General features: G+C 51.7%; 2 protein-coding genes across 2 annotated transcripts; both read right to left on the reverse strand.

Annotated features, from left to right (window-relative positions):
• Positions 1 to 901: 901 nt before the first annotated feature.
• LOC123989100 lies at positions 902 to 3,642 on the reverse strand. Its single transcript, XM_046289795.1, has 2 exons — positions 1,911 to 3,642; positions 902 to 1,225 (listed from the first exon to the last, which is right to left on the reverse strand). Exons 1-2 carry the CDS (start codon positions 3,593 to 3,595, stop codon positions 1,129 to 1,131), a joined length of 1,782 nt encoding a protein of 593 aa, XP_046145751.1. The 5' UTR covers positions 3,596 to 3,642; the 3' UTR covers positions 902 to 1,128.
• Positions 3,643 to 5,721: 2,079 nt separating this feature from the next.
• LOC123989103 lies at positions 5,722 to 8,254 on the reverse strand. Its single transcript, XM_046289797.1, has 4 exons — positions 7,364 to 8,254; positions 6,120 to 6,860; positions 5,859 to 5,984; positions 5,722 to 5,748 (listed from the first exon to the last, which is right to left on the reverse strand). Exons 1-4 carry the CDS (start codon positions 8,252 to 8,254, stop codon positions 5,722 to 5,724), a joined length of 1,785 nt encoding a protein of 594 aa, XP_046145753.1.
• Positions 8,255 to 19,230: the final 10,976 nt, after the last annotated feature.

A 19,230-nucleotide genomic window follows, 5' to 3' on the forward strand; every position in this document is an offset into this window, starting at 1 on the left:
GCGTAGCCGGGGCTTAATTTAGGTATATGGTAATTGTTAATGGCTTGACCAGTGTTGTTATTAACACTGGGAGCCTAAGGAAGTAGACGTGGAGACGAACCTACGTATGGCTAACGTAGGGAGCTCCAGGAGGTTGGCTATGGTGGACGAACCTACGTATGGCTAACGTAGGGAGCCACAGGAAAGGTGTAGAGTGGAGGACGAACCTACGTATGGCTAACGTAGGGAGCCTCAGGAGAGTGATATGCGGACGAACCTACGTATGGCTAACGTAGGGAGCCGCAGGAAGCGTTAGTATTAGGTCTCGTAACTTGATTGATGTACCTCGAGCGGTAAAGGTACACCTTAGTGGGTTTCTGGACAGTAAATATAATTGTACAATAGTATGTAAATTAAACTAGTATGAGTTTATTCTCGATTCCGGACCTTACAATTGTTGTGTGTAATTGTCGCGGTATTCAATGAATTGAACTCTAAGTTGCACGTTTGAAATGAGTTGAATAAAATAAGTTTAGTTTCGATTCCGCGAAGCAAGAATCTAATCCTTCTCGGTTTTCACGAACACGAGCAAACGGGGGCGGATTACAACGATTATAATAATGCTTAACAGCCGACAACGTACTGTATAGTTACTGTGAGTGCTTGAAAGGGACTTGAATACCCGATCTCGCAGAGTTTCCTCGTTGCAGAGATTATCCGAAAAAGAACGTACTGACGTGTATCGAACTGATTCTAGACTTCAACTAGACCCGAGGTGCCCTTGTCGCCACCCTTTTTATACTCAAAAACTAGAGTAAAAAGGGTGGTGGGGACTGACTCTACGTGACCCGTAGGACCGCGCCCTTGCTTTGCGTTGGTCTCGAATTTTCTAGAAGACGGTTGGTGTCGGGTGCACACATCCGATTCCATATAAGGAAATTTCTTGAGAAGGGTTTGTAACACCATATAAGGAAATTTCCAAGACGGATACGTAACATCTCCCCTCTAAGATGAAACATCGTTTGTTACGATGCTTTCACCATTCGGAGTCGGATGAGTACACCAAAATTGCCAAATGATTCTATTACTTTTGAACTGAACTATTGCGATGTGTGGTGTGCGTGTATGTAATTGTGTATATGTGGGGACTTAGCTTAGGGAGTTTTTGATTGATGGCCACCGTTGCTGGTTGATCGGTTGGATGCTGGTCCTTGGAGTGGCTGGTCCCATGTTGGTGGAGGGGTGCCTGGGCGCAGTTTCCTGCGTTTCCTCAGGCTATCACCCGGCGTCCAGGTTGTGATGTTGTCATCGGTGATCTGGGCCAGGAGCAACCCATTCTCCCAGATGTAGGACACCGCAGGTTGTCGGTTCTCCTTTCCTCGTTGCGATGCCATTGAGGTTCCCTGGTCGATTGCCTTTGGGTCTCGTGTCTGGCTGGCACGTCCAAGGTTGAACTTGCCGCTGCCTGGCTGGAAAGGTCCCTGTGACCTTATAATGGACCCGGTGCGGTACTCCTTGAGCCAACTACCCATTTGCCCCGTTTGTATTGCGATCGTCCTTTGGCCTTCACCCTGCTCCGTTTGCTGGTATCTCGATTCCATGCTGGATCTTTACGTTATGGAAGAGTGGAGTTGTCTCCGCTCTTCTTATACCTAGATCCTGTTTATATTATAGTAGTGGACATTCGTGCAATAGGCTTGTTTATGTTTTGGACAACCACTGAAGGAGCTCTCGGTGGCTGCATATTGGTTGTGGTAGCATCTGTATCCTCTAAACTTCTGTTTCTTAGGTAACTATTCTCCATTCCTTCAGGAGCAGGGCTAGGTTGGTATTTGAACTTGAGATATAACAGGACTAAACAAAGTACAGCGATAATGATTAGTAAGATTGCGACACTCCCACCCGCGTAAGTTCCTACGCGTATCTGGTTCCTGGTTTTGTGGTGTTCTGCAAGAGTCCGTGCCTTTTCTTCTAGCTGCATTAGCGAAATGGTCGCCTCGTTTTTTGGCCAATTGTTGGTAGGTTGTGCTTGCGAAATGTTTGAATTGGTTAACTGCTTGATTGCCTCCACGTGGTGATCACCAAAATCCGGCAAAATTCTTGTTATATCTAAAGATATTGTCGGTGCGTAAGTGAATTCTTCTTTCGATTCGATTGTATCCAATGCCCGAATTCTTGTTGAATCCGTTATTGCAGTACAGCCTGGTTTTAATTTCAAGATCCCTGTTCCCTGAATGTATTGTGAACCAGCTGACCGGTCCCTACAGTAGAAATATATCTTTTTCCCTTCCTTCACATAGAACAACCAATCTTGCTTATATAATAGTGGTTGCCAAAGGTCCTTGAAGGTTGGCGTCAGGCGGACGTCGCACATGTTCCAGCTGTCCATGGTTGTCTGGCTCAAGAGCTCCGTCTCACAGGTTGGTTTGTTCCTCAGATAAGCTATTGGAATCGTAGCTTGACAGATGTAGTGTCCGTGGAGGTTGTAGCATTGTCGGATATATTCTTCGTCGGGAGTGACATATGTTATGCCGTTCATGGCTACGGCGAGGTATGGGGTGCTAGGTTTGATAAAAACAGTTAACGTTGTTGTACCCTTTACCTGGGTTATTGGGCTCGAATGTACTTTATACAGGTCGTAAACTGTAGTATCCAGTAGAGGGACGATGAGTTCAAATAGTATTCTTCCTTTGGTATACGTTACATGAAATTTCGCAATTCCGCTGAATTGTTCCGAAAGTATTTCTGTAGGTGTCAGGGGAAATTCATAAGTGGTAGAATCCATTATTTTCCTGGCTGCATCTAGTAGCTGTTGTGGCGACAAAATTGCCGGATGAAGAGTCCCTTGTTTAGCAAAAAGAATAGCATCTATGATGATGATCAGGCTTGAGTGATATTCCTGAATGGCTTTGTCCAGTTGGTCAGTCCACCCTAACAAGAGGTTCCTGATCTCCATTCCTTTGATTTCAGTCTGAGTTTTATGTAATTCTTTCCCCAGAGTGATAACCTCATTCATTATAAAGTGAGCTTCTAACGTTGTGTTTAGGAGTTGTGCGTGGAGGTTGTCGAATTCAGAACGCATGATGTAAGTTTGATTTGCTATTATTTCGGCCATCTGTCCTTGACCGGTGTATAATTTATCCAATTCTTGGTTGTAATAGTGAGCATCGTCTTCTGTGAGGGTCCCAAACAGTACCTTGCTAATTGTTCCAATGAAAGAAAGAGGAGCGCTTCTTCTGATTCTAATCCTGTGGTATTGTTCCTTGGGGATGTCTCCCGTAAAAGCCTTCAAGAGATCGCTGTATCTGTCTGTCTGCGCCAGCTTGTCCCGCAATTGTTGTCCATACAGTTGGCTTGGGCAATTGGTGAAGTTATGATCCTTGCAAATCATTTCAATCTGGTGCAGGTGTTCGTCCAGCATTGGGCGGTGTCGAAGATAGTTTTTGATTTCTATTGAGGTAACCAAACGCCATTGAATATGGTAGATCTTCAGAGGTGGTAATTTTTCAAAGTACAATCCCGTGTTCTGTTCAAATGTCGTTATTCCAACGTCATCTGATGCGTCCAAATTCATCGCCAACCCGATGAACAGCAGTAGCGTGGTAATTCGATCCATGATTGTTATCTGCAAGGATAGAGGTTGTGTTATTCGGAATATGCGATTTTGAGTTTATCTTGATGTCTAGAGCGATTTTATCAAACGCTTCCAATGGTGTGTCTGTGATTAGCATCGGTTGTCGAGTTTTCGCTCTTACTAACTTCTGTTCCTGACAGCTTTTGCATTTCCTGATGAACTCTTGAATATCATTTCTCATTCCTGGCCATGAATATTTTGCTCTTATACGTTTGTAGGTTTTTGTTACTCCTTTATGTCCTCCTAATAAACTGCTATGGGCTTCCTCTATTATTTGTTTTCGGATGTTTTCAGATGGTAACCTTATTGTTCCCAGGCATAGGGTAATCTCTATGCTGGTATCTTTAAATACTTTATTAATCAGGGCTTGATATCTCTGAATGGTAGGTCGATCCTGCTTCCTGGTTATAGTCAGTCGAATATTTGTTGTCCTGGTTTCTCTGAGAGCGGTTCTCAAGTTTTGCAGTGCCGAAACGACGTCTTCTTCTTTGATTTCTTCCCAAAAATTCCGTGTAACAAAAACGGTAAAGATTTGAAATTCTTGCCTGGATGTGGTAATGACTTGTCCTTTCTTTGGATTATTGTTGCAGAGGTCCTCCTTTCCGAGATAGCCAACATCGACAAGCATTCTTCCTCCAGGATCAATTAGTTGGCAATCTGCGGATGTCAAGTGTGCGTAATTTCCCTTTGTGGTGATGAGCGTTTCTTCGCAATTTATTATTTTACAGCGGCCGTGATCATCTTGTTCTTCTTCCGATGATGAGTCTTCTGGGTGTGATGATAATGAGTCCGCTGCTGATTCATAGCAGATGGGCAGAGTATTACTAAAGTGCATTGGAGTGCTTTCTTGAATTTGTGTACCCGGTGGAGTCTGCGGTCTGGCAGGTTGTAGGGGTGGTTGTAAACCTTGAACATCTGGTCCGTCTGTTGGTGGTGTAGGAGGGTCAGGTAGTTCCACGACAGTAGACGCAGGCCTTATGGTAGTCTGACTGTTTTCCTCTTCGTCGAAAGATATTAAATCTTCAGTATTTTGTGGAGTCTCGGAAGTGGTTGGACTTGGTATGAAATGACCAGCGGTTTGAGTGGAATGCGCTATTGGCATAAATGGAGAGGTTAGGTTGATATCATCCCGTAGTTCCAACAGATTTTGTGAAGGGGTAGGTAATGGTGATTTTATGATTGGTGTGATCCTGTCGGTTGGATCTTGATGTATTTTCCTTCTTCTAATTGATCGGGGTTGAGGCGTGATTGTCGCTTCATCAGAACTGCTGGTATCTTCCGTGTATGTTGGTCTTTTCTCCCGATCTCGTCGCAATTCATGGATGCGTCGACCAATGGTATCCGGCTGAGGGTCCGGGTTTGGTATTGGCACTTTGAACTCCTTGTCTTCTCGTGGAATCAAAGGGAGACAGACTGTAGGAGGGTTCCGGGATAAAGCGTCTGCGTTTTTGTTTATTTTCCCAGGCTTGTGAATAACATCGTACTCGTATTCTAAGAGTCTTAATTTCCATTTTACTAGCCGTGAAGTGGGGTCCTTAACTGAATGTAACCAAACCAGCGGTCGATGATCCGTGACAAGTGTAAATCTTCGTCCGAAGACATATGGTCGGAAATACTGTACTGCGTATACCATGGCTAGACACTCCTTTTCCGTTGCTGAATAATTTCTTTCGGCTGGATTCAAACTTCGAGAAGCGTATGCAATTGGTAAGTCTCGTCCAATTTCTCCTTGGCTTAAAACTGCCCCAATCGCATGATCCGAAGCATCCGTCGTGATAACAAATGGTCGTTCAAAATCTGGATATTGTAATATTGGTTGTGTACAGAGTTCTTTACACAATAGTTCAAAACTCCCTTGTTGTTCTTCAGTCCATTGGAAAGGGGTTCCTTTTCCCAACAGCTGAACTAGTGGTTTTGCCTTTAGAGAGTAATCCTTGATGAATCGGCGATAGTATCCCGTCAGTCCCAGAAACTGTTGCACATTCTTCTGTGTTTTTGGAATCGGAAAGTTTTTTACGGCGTGAAGTTTCCTAGGATCTGGTTTAACCCCGTCAGCAGACAAAATGTGTCCCAGATAGGCAACCTCTTTGCGTAGGAATTCGCATTTATTAGTCTGTAGAGTAAGTCCATATTCCCTGAGGCGATCGAATAGTTTTTTAACTTTAATTTCGTGTTCACGCAGCGATGAAGAAAAAACAATCATATCATCTATGAACACAAGTACGTTTTCCAGGCCTGATGTTACCCGGTTCATGACGCGTTGGAATGTCGGTGGTGCGTTCTTCAAACCAAAAGGCATACGCACAAACTCGAAATGTCCATGTGGGGTTGTAAACGCGGTCTTCTGTCTGTCCTTTGGGTTCATTTCAATCTGATGAAATCCATTTGCCAAATCAAATATTGAGAAGTATTTTGCTCCGCCTACCTTGTCTAGTATTTCTGGAATATTAGGTAATGGAAACTTGTCGCCTGTTGTTTTTTCGTTTAATGCACGAAAGTCGATTACCATTCGCCAACGTTTGTTACCATCGGCGTCCGGTTTCTTCGGTACAATCCATAAAGGAGAATTGTATGGTGAGGTGGATGGTCTAATAATACCCTGCGATAGCAGAGCTCCAACCTGTCGTTGTATCTCCTCCTGATGTACTGGTGGGTACCGATACTGTCTAGTATTAATCGGAATGTCGTCTGTTGTGTAAATAGAGTGATGAAAATTTGGAACCTTGCCCAGGTTATCTCCAGGTAGGAAAAATCTATCAGAAAATTCCCTGACAATTTTGAACACATGTTGTCGTTCTTCAGAGTTTAGATGATCGGTCCTTAAAAGATCTTGGATACGTGTAGTTCTGTCTTCCTTTGTTTCCTTTGCTAGATACGAAGGAATAGGATCGTCATCTGATGAGTCAAAAATCTCATACGGATGTATGCGTTGTGGTTCAATGTCGATTTCGATTTCGTCTTCTCCGGTGTTTGTGGCTAGGACATAGCAAATTCCATCATGATTGCAGACTGCTGCTTCTCCAATGTAGACCTGTTCAGGAGTCTTGATTCGTGCTAGGTACCCTTCCATAACCTCCGGATTTGCGACTGGAACTGCAATTTGGAGAGCTGTGCGTCCTGGCAATCTATGTTTAATTGGCAATACTGGATGCAGTTCCATCTCCTCAGCGTTACTGAAGAATATAGGTTTAATAGGTTGGTTACGAGTTACCAAGGTTTTATGGTAATAGGAAATTTCAGCCCCTTCCTGTAATAAAAAAGGGCTTCCTATGAGTCCATCAGCGGAAATAGGCAAGTCCTCTACTACGTAAAATTCCGTAGCAGATCCATTAATTTGCAAACTGGTAGTTCCCAAGGTTCGGATCGTAGATGATGCGAGCCCAGCGATTTTAAGACCTTCCTTCGATGTGATTCCGGCCTTTTCTCCTAGAGCATGAAGAACTACCAGATTTACAGAAGCTCCTCCATCAATTAGAAATTCTCCCGTTCCTTTTTCCAGTTCTGGAACCTTGATCCTGATGCGTGGGGTTGGTGCTTCCTTGATTCGTCTTCCTGTTTCTGGTCTGCAAATCGGACCATTTTCCGGCGATCTTCGTTGCGTACGCTCACCGCCTCGCCGTTTGGGTGAGCGTTGTTGGAGTTTAAAGGTTTCCTCAAAGGTGAGAAATTCCCTCGTGACTCCCTTCGATACTGGAATCGGGGTCTTTCGCGGCGAGGTGATTTTTCACAATCCTTCCAACCGTGTCCGACCGTACTGCAGTTTGCGCAATAAAAGTCGTAAACATCGTGTTTGGTGTTGAACGGCTCGTCATATTTTGGCGCCTCCGGTGAGTGGTTTGGAGAGCGTGAATAATCATGCTTACGTAAAGTCAACGCCGTTGCACGTGAAGCTCGTTCTTCGAACTCCGGTTCGGAACCAGATGTGCTGCGATCCCTTGGTCTTTGCCGATAGGGTGACGGTGACTGAGGGTACACACGCCTGTGTTCCTTCTCTCGAGGACGTCTCCAGCTGAGAAAGTCCTCTTCTCTACGACGACTAGGTGATGCCTTCTCCTGAATCTGTCGTCGGTTCTTGAGGCGACGTTCAATTTGTAACACAGCTTCGTACGCCTCTTCTAAAGTTTTAATCTTTTTGTCCAGAGCGGCGATTCTCCAGGCCACACGCTCCGGTAAACCCTCAAGGAAATTCTCCAAGATGTCCATTTCCATCTCCTTGATGAGCTGATCCACGTTGGTCGTGTACCTCTCGCGGATCGCGATACGAGATCCATGGGCAAGTTTGCTGGCTCTGTCGATGTACTTCCTTAGTGATTCGTCCTCACGGATTTTAAGGCGCGAAACCTCAGCTTGGAAATACGCCAAGTTCTTCCCAGGAGCGTATCGTTTTTTCAAATGTTGTAACAATTGAGTTACATTGTTGAATTGTTTATCTTGGATACTAATCCGCGCCGGACCGGTGAGTTTAGTCAACACGATACTCAGATACTCTGTTTCCGACGTATCTGGTATTAACGCGAGCCCGTTTTCTACACTCTGAGCGAAAACCGACAAAGCTGGATTCTCGCCATCGAAAGTGGGTATCGGCGCGGTAGCGAATTGAATACAATTACGCTGTGTTAACAAGGCCATAGAATTAGCCATTGTTAAGGTAAGATTCGCGACTTCGTCAGCCGAAAGCCTGGTTTCTGGCATTTTAACGCGAAAATCCTATAGAACAATTATAATACAAGTCCAGTTGTATCCACGGTATCCTTACGGATATTTATTCAGTGGATCCCACCGCTGTCACCAGTTTTGTTACGAGCCGGAGGGGGCGGCTGCGTAGCCGGGGCTTAATTTAGGTATATGGTAATTGTTAATGGCTTGACCAGTGTTGTTATTAACACTGGGAGCCTAAGGAAGTAGACGTGGAGACGAACCTACGTATGGCTAACGTAGGGAGCTCCAGGAGGTTGGCTATGGTGGACGAACCTACGTATGGCTAACGTAGGGAGCCACAGGAAAGGTGTAGAGTGGAGGACGAACCTACGTATGGCTAACGTAGGGAGCCTCAGGAGAATGATATGCGGACGAACCTACGTATGGCTAACGTAGGGAGCCGCAGGAAGCGTTAGTATTAGGTCTCGTAACTTGATTGATGTACCTCGAGCGGTAAAGGTACACCTTAGTGGGTTTCTGGACAGTAAATATAATTGTACAATAGTATGCAAATTAAACTAGTATGAGTTTATTCTCGATTCCGGACCTTACAATTGTTGTGTGTAATTGTCGCGGTATTCAATGAATTGAACTCTAAGTTGCACGTTTGAAATGAGTTGAATAAATAAGTTTAGTTTCGATTCCGCGAAGCAAGAATCTAATCCTTCTCGGTTTTCACGAACACGAGCAAACGGGGGCGGATTACAACGATTATAATAATGCTTAACAGCCGACAACGTACTGTATAGTTACTGTGAGTGCTTGAAAGGGACTTGAATACCCGATCTCGCAGAGTTTCCTCGTTGCAGAGATTATCCGAAAAAGAACGTACTGACGTGTATCGAACTGATTCTAGACTTCAACTAGACCCGAGGTGCCCTTGTCGCCACCCTTTTTATACTCAAAAAACTAGAGTAAAAAGGGAGGTGGGGACTGACTCTACGTGACCCGTAGGACCGCGCCCTTGCTTTGCGTTGGTCTCGAATTTTCTAGAAGACGGTTGGTGTCGGGTACACACATCCGATTCCATATAAGGAAATTTCTTGAGAAGGGTTTGTAACACCATATAAGGAAATTTCCAAGACGCATACGTAACAATATAAAGGTACATTTTCGTTCCATTTAGCCAAAAAATCGAACTTTCGTTGCACCCCGAAATATTTCAGTCCTGGCGGCGTATTGCTTCGCATCTTAGAACCGATTAGTCGAAAATTTTAACAGTCTTATTTTTACATTCTGTACGACTGATCCATCGTTAAACGCTATTAAACTAACGCCTGTGATGATATAAGGGTGCATTTTCGCTCCATTTAGCCAAAAAATCGAACTTTAGTTGCGCTCCGAAATATTTCAGTGCTGGCGGCGTATTGCTTCGCATCTTAGAACCGATTAGACGAAAATTTTAGCAGTCTTATTTTTACATTCTGTACGACTGATCCATCGTTAAACGCTGTTAAACTAAAGCCTGTGATGATATAAAGGTACATTTTCGTTCCATTTAGCCAAAAAATCGAACTGTAGTTGCGCTCCGAGATATTTCAAAGTCCTGGCGGCGTATTGCATCGCCTCTTCGAACGGATGAGTCGAAAATTTTAACAATCTTATTCTTACATTCTGTACGAGTGATCCATCGTTAAACGCCATTAAACTAACGCCTGTGATGATATAAAGGTACATTTTCGTTCCATTTAGCCAAAAAATCGAACTGTAGTTGCGCTCCGAAATATTTCAAAGTCCTGGCGTCGTATTGCTTCGCCTCTTAGAACCGATTAGTCTAAAATTTTAACAGTCTTATTTTTACATTCTGTACTACTGATCCATCGTTAAACGCGATAAACTAACGCCTGTGATGATATAAAGGTACATTTTCGATCCATTTAGCCAAAAAATCGAACTGTAGTTGCGCTCCGAGATATTTCAAAGTCCTGGCGGCGTATTGCTTCGCCTCTTCGAACCGATTAGTCGAAAATTTTAACACTCTTATTTTTACATTCTGTACGACTGATCCATCGTTAAACGCTATTAAACTAACGCCTGTGATGATATTGTAACGGATAACCGCCGGGGGGGTTGCCGGCTCAGCCGGTAAGTCCGGGGTTCATGCGAACGAATGAATAGAGTCAGTTGGTAGTGCGTAAAAGTAAATATATTTTCTTAATCCTAGTCTCCAAAGTTACACGAATACTTAATCCTACGGCCCTGGGTTCCTATCAATCTAACGCACTTAAATCTACGGTCCTTATGTTTACGGGTCGGCGCGGTGCTTAAAACTACGGTTACGGCGCGGTACTTACAACTACGGCCCGATCATCGGCGCGGCGCGGTCGCGATCGCGCGACGGAAGTTGGCCGTCGTTAGCGCTGCATTTCGGCGCGGCGGGGGTAGCGGGAAGTCAGGGTGATCGGGTGTCCGATGCCTTTATGGGCGGACGGCCGTAAAAACAACCCGTCCTATACCCAGGCAGTTAGGGGACCGTGCTCCGGTGGACGCCGTGGAGACGTAATACGTCCGGGCCGGCGGTCAGGAAGCCGCCGAGAGCGAGCTCTCGGCCGTGGCCAAGGATACAGCTGACTTTATCGAAGGACGGCCGTGAGGACAACCCGTCCTGCCGAACGCTGCTGGAGGATTCGCAAGGAGTGCAAAAATGAAGTTGATCGTGTCTCTTTTTCGCTTATCCGAAGATTCGCTTCCGAGTACAGATCTGATTTCTGCCGTGTCGCGGCCCGGTATATCAATACTCGCGTTCGCCGTTCGCCTCGCGAGTACGCGGTACGCGCGGTCGCCACCTATTGGCGGCGTCGGTACTAGCGCGCTGGCGGGGCCCGCGGTTTCGCGGCCTCGGGCTCCTCACAGTCTCCCCCTCCCCTTCTAGGCCGCGAAACCCCGGAAGGGGAGCGATGATGGTGCTTAGGTGGGGGGGTTACCCCCCCGAGCTTAAATCTAGGCCTTACATACTAAGAATAACAACAAGGAGAAACAGAGAAAGAAAAAGAATATACTATTTACATATCCAAACCCTCAGCCGACTTTCCGTGGGGCGACCTCGCTCAGGGTTTGGTTGCCGGCGTGCCTGGTGGATCCTGTGGTGGTGCGGGCCCCAGTAGCGCTCGGACTCGGACGCGGCCTGTCCGGAGTCGGCGGACGGCCAGGGTGACGCCGTTGGCTAGGGCCACGTACGTGGGTCGTCGACGCGAAAGGACCCCGCAGTCGAGGACGGCCTCGTCCGTCCTCCCGGTGGTGATAGTGACGGCCTCCGGTGCTGGATGGTCGGCGGGGCGGCTGGTTACGGCGGCGGGACCCGCGGGGGTCGCTGTCGGCCTCGTTGGGCCGCTGCTCGGTCGGCGGGCTTGCCGGTTTTGGCGGCGTGGCCGGTCGGGGAGCTCGGTAATGAGCGGTGGTGGCGTCCAGGCTGGCGTCGGTGGGTCTGGCGGCGGGCCTGCTGGCGTAGCCGGTGGTGTGGCCGATGCGGCCGCTGTAGTCGGCGGGTCCGGTGTCGGGCCGACCGACGGTGTTGGCGGCGCTGCTGGTGGCTGGGCTGGCGGTGGTGCGGCCGGTCAAGTCGGCCTGGCCGGTCGGGTGGCCCTCCGGGTGGCCCTCCGGGTGGCCCTCCGGGTGGCCCTCCGGGTGGCCCTCCGGGTGGCCCTCCGGGTGGCCCTCCGGGTGGCTCCGGCTAGGGCCCTTGCCCTAGCCATCGCGTCGGCCCGGTCGGCTGGTGTTGCCCTGGCGACGCGGTGGTGTCGTTGGGGAGCCGGGGCCGAGGCCTCCGGTCCTTCTGGCTGCGTCGGCGGCTGCGCGGCCGGCGCTATGGTCTCCGCCACGTCTCGCCCTGGCGGCTGGCGTGGCGGCGGCGAAACACGTGGGGGTGGCCCCACGATGCGGACTGGTCCGCGGAGGTCCTGGACCCGGATGATCCGGGGTCGAGCCTCGGGCGGTCGCGGGTCGCGGCGGCCCAGAGGTGTAGCGGTTTCTTTGGCGCTGTGCGACATGCTTGTTGCTTGGTTTTTCTTCCTTCGCGGGTTCGCGGCTCGTTATATATTCGCTCGCGGGGTCCTTCGCCTCGCGAGTTCGCGGTTCGTGGATTCTCCCCCTGGTGGTAGAGCGATTAACGTCTCTTCGCGGTTCGCAGCTCGCGACCTGGCTGTCGTCGATACGGCTTGAGGTCCTGGATGTGTGCCGTGCGCAGTTTGCCTCGCTGCTCTCGGAGACGCACCACGTTTGGGCCGAGGCGTTCGGCGACTACGTATGGGCCAGTGAATTTTGGGGCTAGCTTGGCGTTGTAATGGTCTGCGGCGGAGGATAGTGGGTGCTCTCGCCGCATGACCGGGTCCCCGATCTTAGGGGCCCAGGCTCGCCTCCTCAGGTCGTAGTATTTCTTTCGGGACTGCTGAGCCTTGCCGAGCGCCCGTTGTGCCATGGTGAGCGCGTCCTGGAGTCGCGCTAGGGTTTCCTCGTGGTCATCGGTGGCGGCGAGGGCGTTGTGGCTGCTCCCCGGAACGGTCAGTTCGCGGCCAAAGTTTAGGTAGGCCGGCGTCTGTTCGGTGGCTTCGTGTTGCGCGGTGTTGTACGCGAAGGCTAGTTCTGGCAACCACTCATCCCAATCGCGGTGGCCGGTGGTCGTGGCCTGTGCGATCATGGTTTTTATTACCCGGTTGGTGCGTTCCACCGGGTTGCACTGCGGTGTGTAGGGCGGCGTCTTGCGGTGCTCTATCCCGTAGGCGGTTAGGTGGGATGTGAAGTCGCGGCTTTCGAACTGGCGCCCGTTATCCGTGATGACCATTCTCGGACGGCCGAATCTCATTACGATTCTTTCCCGGAATGCCCTGGTGACGGCTGGTGCTGTGGCTTGGCGTAGCGGTTGAAGTTCCACCCATTTAGTGAACTTATCCTGCATAACCAGGAGCGTGGTGTGGCCTTTTCTGGATCGTGGTAGGGGCCCTACCAGGTCGGCGATTACTACCTCCCACGGGCTGCTGGTTGGTGTTGAGTGCATGGCGCCGGCTGGGGCCTGTTGCAGCACCTTGTGTGCGAGGCAGCTCGGGCAGCCGCGTACGTGCCGGGCGGCGTCGCGAAACATGCCTGGCCAGTAGTAGCGACGGGGCAGCCGGGCGTTGGTCTTCCGGGTGCCCAGGTGGCCGGCGGTTGGTACGTCGTGACTCTCGGTTAGGATGTGTTGCCGGCGGTCCTTTGGTACGCACTCTTTCCACTCCAGGTCGGGGTGGAGGCCTGTGGAGTCCGGTATGTGGCGGTAGAGCTGGTTGCCTTGCAGGCGGTATTCCGGGTGCTTCCCTGGGTCGGTTTCGACTGCCTGTCGGACCCGGTCGTACCATGGGTCCGGCCCGTTGACGGTGTCCGCCTCCTCTTCCGGCGGGTCCTCCGGCTGGCGGGACAGCGCGTCGGCCACTAGGTTGTTCTCCCCTTTTCGATAGCGTACCGTAAAATCGTAGTGTTGGAGCTCCATGCTCCAACGGGCGAGGCGGCCGGACGGACTGTCTAGCGTTTGCAGCCAGCGGAGGGCTTGGTGGTCGGTTAGCACCGTGAAGTGGTACCCCTCCAGGTAGGGGCGCATTTTCCGGATCCCCCAGACGATAGCTAGACATTCTCGTTCGGTGGTGGAGTAGTTCTTCTCCGCTCGGTTGAGGGATCGACTGGCGTAAGCGACCACGTGTTCCTCGCCGTCATAGTCCTGAGTTAGGACGGCGCCGAGCCCCTCGCTACTGGCGTCCGTTTGTAGCGTGAATTCCCGGTCGAAGTCCGGGCACGCGACGACCGGTGCGGTGGCCAGGCGGTGCCGCAATTCGAGGAACGCGGCGTCTTCCTCGGCGTCCCATCTCCAGCGGACCCGCTTTTGTAGCAGCCGATTCAACGGCGCGGCGAGGTCGGCGAAGCGGGGAATGAACCGGCGGTACCACGAGGCGGTTCCCAGGAAGCGGCGCAACTCCTTGGCGTTTCTCGGTGATGGGATGCCCTTGATAGCCTGGACTTTGTCGGGGTCGGTCCTGACCCCTTGGCTGGTGACTACATGGCCAAGGTATTTTAGCTCGGTGCGTCCGAAGCAGCACTTCTCGGGGTTGAGTCGGAGGTTGGCGGCGCGGAGCCGTCTGAAGACCTCGCGGAGGTTGGCGAGGTGTTCTTGGAACGTGCGTCCCAGCACGATAATGTCGTCCAAGTAGGCGAAGCACCAGGGGGCCAATTTGGGCCCGACTACTTCGTCCAGTAGTCGCTGGAAGGTGCTTGTTGCGGAATGGAGTCCGAACGGCATGACTCGGAACTGGAAGAGTCCCCTCCCGGGGACGGTGAAGGCGGTAATGGGCCGGCTGGCGGTATCCAGCGGCACCTGCCAATAGCCGTTGGCCAGGTCGAGGGTGGTGATGAAGCGGGCCTCCCGTAGTTTGTCCAACGTGTCCTGGACCTGCGGCAGCGGGTATGCGTCTTTCACGGTCCGCTGGTTGACTTGGCGGTAGTCGACGCAAAACCGATAGGCTCCGTTCTTTTTGCGGACCAGCACGACCGGCGAGCTCCACGGACTGTGGGAGGGCTCGATGATGCCGTCGGCTAGCATTTTGTCTACCTCCTGGTCTATGATCGCCTGCATGGCCGGGTTTCGAGGTGTGTACCGCTGTTTGGCGGGTTCGGCTCCCTCCTTCAGGCGCAGTCGGTGGCTGGCCCAGGTGGTGGTCGGCCGCAAGTGTTGGAATTTTGGCAGTTCCTCGTCCAGGAGTCGTTGCAGGGCCTGTTGTTGAGCCGGGGTGTAGCCGGTCGGCCCGGTCGGTTCGACGGCCTCAGCGGTGTCTGGGCAGTCCCACTGGCATGGGCCGATCCGGATGCTGGTGCTCATACGGCCCAGCACGTCCATCCCTAGCAGGATGGTCTGGCTGAGGGTGGACAGTACCCCGTAGCGGTGCCGGACTGGTTGGCCGTTGATGATGGCCTGCACCTCGATTTCGCCATCCGTGACGGTCTCGGTCCCGTCGGCGACCCGTAGCATTTGTTGGTGTGGCCGCCACGCATCACCATTCCGGCGGCACAGCTCTGCCAGGTCGCTCCTTATGTACGAGCGGGTGGCTCCGGTGTCAACGAGGGCGCGGTATCGCCGCTCGTGGACCAGGAACTCGAGGTGGATGCGACCATCGTCGCTTACTTCTCGGCGGCTGGCGTCTGGTCTGGTCCTGGCCGGGCGGCGCCTGACGGCCCGGCCCCGGGTTGGTTTCCCGCAGGGTGACAGCGGCAGTCGGTCGTGCGGGTGCCGGCGGTCCCGCAGTAGCTGCAGAACAATCGGCCCGGGCGGCGGCATTCGGTCCTGAGGTGGCCACGCTGGCCGCATCTCCAGCAGCAAGTCTCTCGGTCGTAGCTGCTGCTTGCCTCGGCCGCGTGGTGTCGGGGGGCCCGGCTGGGCTTCTCGGCTGGTGGTGGCGACTGTTTCTGTCGCCTTTGGATCTCCTCGAAGTCAGTGATGAGTCGGAACAGGTCCGACCGGGTGCGGACGTCCCCGCGGTGGATGTAGAGGTGGTACTCCGGGCGGAGGTTCCGGTGCAGTCGGTTCAGCTGGTCTGCCTCCGTCAGGCCGCCGTGGCGACGCATGAGGGTTTCGAGCGCCGTGATGTAGTCTCGGGCTGGTTCCCCTGGTCGTTGTTCCCGGCGGATGATCTTCTCCATCAGGTCCTCTGGTTCCTGGCCGGGCAGGTATTGCTCGTAGAACTCCTTCTCGAACTGGCGCCAATCGGACCAGGCGCGGCGTCTATTGAGGTACCACGTGTACGCGGACCCTCGTAGTAGAGCGGGCAGTCCCCGGAGCAGGTGGTCCGAGGAGAGGGCCAGTCCCCCTCGTATGCCTTCCAATCGGTCCAGGAAGTCCTCGGCATCTCGGCCGTCGAAAGAGACGCCGCTCTTTCGAAGGCTGTCCCAGACCTGGAGGTCGGGTGGCGGGCTGGGTGATCTGGCGGCCGCTGAGGTGGCGCCTTCGGCGCCGGCCGGTTCCTTGGCTGGCATCGTCCGGTGGTCTACGGCGACTCGGATCCGGAGGTCGTCTATGGTCCCGCTGGAGTCCAAGCCCCAGTCGTCGGCGAGCTTGATGAGTTCTGGTTTACGGAGGGCGTATATCCAACTGACTTTGTTCATTCGTTCTTTCGCGAGCAGAGTCCCTGTTCGGGCGCCAATGTAACGGATAACCGCCGGAGGGGTTGCCGGCTCAGCCGGTAAGTCCGGGGTTCAGGCGAACGAATGAATAGAGTCAGTTGGTAGTGGGTAAAAGTAAATATATTTTCTTAATCCTAGTCTCTAAAGTTACACGAATACTTAATCCTACGGCCCTGGGTTCCTATCAATCTAACGCACTTAAATCTACGGTCCTTATGTTTACGGGTCGGCGCGGTGCTTAAAACTACGGTTACGGCGCGGTACTTACAACTACGGTCCGTTCATCGGCGCGGCGCGGTCGCGATCGCGCGACGGAAAGTTGGCCGTCGTTAGCGCTGCGTTTCGGTGCGGCGGGGGTAGCGGGAAGTCAGGGTGATCGGGTGTCCGATGCCTTTATGGGCGGACGGCCGTAAAAACAACCCGTCCTATACCCAGGCAGTTAGGGGACCGTGCTCCGGTGGACGCCGTGGAGACGTAATACGTCCGGGCCGGCGGTCAGGAAGCCGCCGAGAGCGAGCTCTCGGCCGTGGCCCAGGATACAGCTGACATTATCGAAGGACGGCCGTGAGGACAACCCGTCCTGCCGAACGCTGCTGGAGGATTCGCAAGGAGTGCAAAAATGAAGTTGATCGTGTCTCTTTATCGCTTATCCGAGGATTCGCTTCCGAGTACAGATCTGATTTCTGCCGTGTCGCGGCCCGGTACATTAATACTCGCGAGGCCGTTCGCCTCGCGAGTACGGGGTACGCGCGGTCGCCACCTATCGGCGGCGTCGGTACTAGCGCGCTGGCGGGGCCCGCGGTTTCGCGGCCTCGGGCTCCTCACAATATAGAGGTGCATTATCGCTGCATTTAACCGAAAAGTCGAACTTTAGTTGCGCTCCGAGATATTTCAAAGTCCTGGCGGCGTATTGCTTCGCCTCTTCGAACCGATTAGTCTAAAATTTTAACAGTCTTATTTTTACATTCTGTACGACTGATCCATCGTTAAACGCGATTAAACTAACGCCTGTGATGATATAAAGGTGCATTTTCGCTCCATTTAGCCAAAAAATCGAACTGTAGTTGCGCTCCGAGATATTTCAAAGTCCTGGCGGCGTATTGCTTCGCCTCTTCGAACCGATTAGTCTAAAATTTTAACAGTCTTATTTTTACATTCTGTACGACTGATCCATCGTTAAACGCGATAAACTAACGCCTGTGATGATATAAAGGTGCATTTTCGCTCCATTTAGCCAAAAAATCGAACTGTAGTTGCGCTCCGAGATATTTCAAAGTCCTGGCGGCGTATTGCTTCGCCTCTTCGAACCGATTAGTCTAAAATTTTAACACTCTTATTTTTACATTCTGTACGACTGATCCATCGTTAAACGCTATTAAACTAACGCCTGTGATGATATAAAGGTGCATTTTCGCTCCATTTAGCCAAAAAATCGAACTTTAGTTGCGCTCCGAAATATTTCAGTCCTGGCGGCGTATTGCTTCGCCTCTGCGAACCGATTAGTCGAAAATTTTAACAGTCTTATTTTTACATTCTGTACTACTGATCCATCGTTAAACGCTATTAAACTAACGCCTGTGATGCGAAATGTTTTTATAATGGGACCAATCGGAAGACATATCCTACAAGACGCAAAAGATTTCATTCCGATTGGTCCATCCGTCTCGGAGTAATCAGCGTACGTACATTTAGAAAAAAAGTCGTTGGGAATAAAAAAATGCAAGATATTTTTTTTACGGGACCATTGGGGAGTTGTACTGTACAAGACGCAAAAAGTTTCATTCCGATTGGTCCATCCGTCTCGGCGTAATCGGTGAACAAAGCCAGAAAAAAAAAATATATATATATATATTTATATATACTCATCGAATTGAGTATCCTCCTCCTTTTCGAAGTCGGATAACAATAACACCATCTGCCGATTTCCAAAGGCAATGATTATAAAAGCTATGGCGTCCAAATGGCACGAATCCAAATGGCACGACGTCCAAACGGCACGGCGTCCAAACGGCACGACGTCCAAAAGGGACGCGTCCAATCGGTCCGGCGTCCAAAACGAACGCGTCCAATCGGCACGGCGTCCAAAAGGAACGCGTCCAATCGGGACGGTCCTATCGGCACGCGTCCAATCGGTCGACGTCCAAGTGGGCATCACTCTCAAGAAGTGGAGGGTCCGCGGCCACGGAGGGCTCACGTTTAGGACCACACAGGTGCTCACCGGACACGGTTGTTTCGGTGAGTTCCTGCACTGGATCCGTGCGGAGGGGACGGCAGCATGCCATCACTGCGGGGCGGGGCGGGACACCGCGCAACATACCCTGGAGCACTGTCTAGCGTTTGCGCGGGCCCGTCACGCCCTGCGGTGCGAAGTTGGTGGTGATCTCTCGCCGGCGGCACTTGTCAAAGAGATGCTGGCCGGCGAGAATCAGTGGAGGGCGGTGACCGATTACTGCGAAACGGTCATCGCCCTGAAGGAGGAAGCGGAGCGGGGTCGGGACAGAACCGACTCCATCCGCAGAAGAAGGCGGGGGCGTCGTCGGGGGAGAGCCCCTGACGGCGTGACCTGAGGGAGATGGGGCGGTGGGCAGTGAAGATGTTACATACCAGGCCCACCGCCCCCAACGGGGAGAAGAGGATGAGGGGAGCACCCTCTCCCCCTGAAGAAGAGTTCGGTGGGGGGACACCAGTCATCCCCCGGAAGAGGAGCACCGGGTAGGGGCGAACGCCCCTCCCCCAACACCGACCGCGCGGCCCCGCGATACTTATGCGGGGCCGCCGGGTCGCAG

Source organism: Osmia bicornis, unplaced genomic scaffold (assembly GCF_907164935.1).
Source record: "Osmia bicornis bicornis unplaced genomic scaffold, iOsmBic2.1, whole genome shotgun sequence".
Taxonomy (NCBI): Eukaryota; Metazoa; Arthropoda; class Insecta; order Hymenoptera; family Megachilidae; genus Osmia; species Osmia bicornis.

Coding starts and splice junctions, on each gene's coding strand:
- LOC123989100 (XM_046289795.1), bottom strand. CDS start 3,595: ATGGATCGAATTACCACGCTACTGCTGTTCATCGGGTTGGCGATGAAT. Junction 1,226..1,910: donor GCAGAACACCACAAAACCAG/GAACCAGATACG, acceptor AACTGCGCCCAG/GCACCCCTCCACCAACATGG.
- LOC123989103 (XM_046289797.1), bottom strand. CDS start 8,254: ATGGCTAATTCTATGGCCTTGTTAACACAGCGTAATTGTATTCAATTC. Junction 6,861..7,363: donor ATTGCGCAAACTGCAGTACG/GTCGGACACGGT, acceptor TTTTTATTACAG/GAAGGGGCTGAAATTTCCTA. Junction 5,749..5,858: donor TCCAACGCGTCATGAACCGG/GTAACATCAGGC, acceptor CGATCGCCTCAG/GGAATATGGACTTACTCTAC.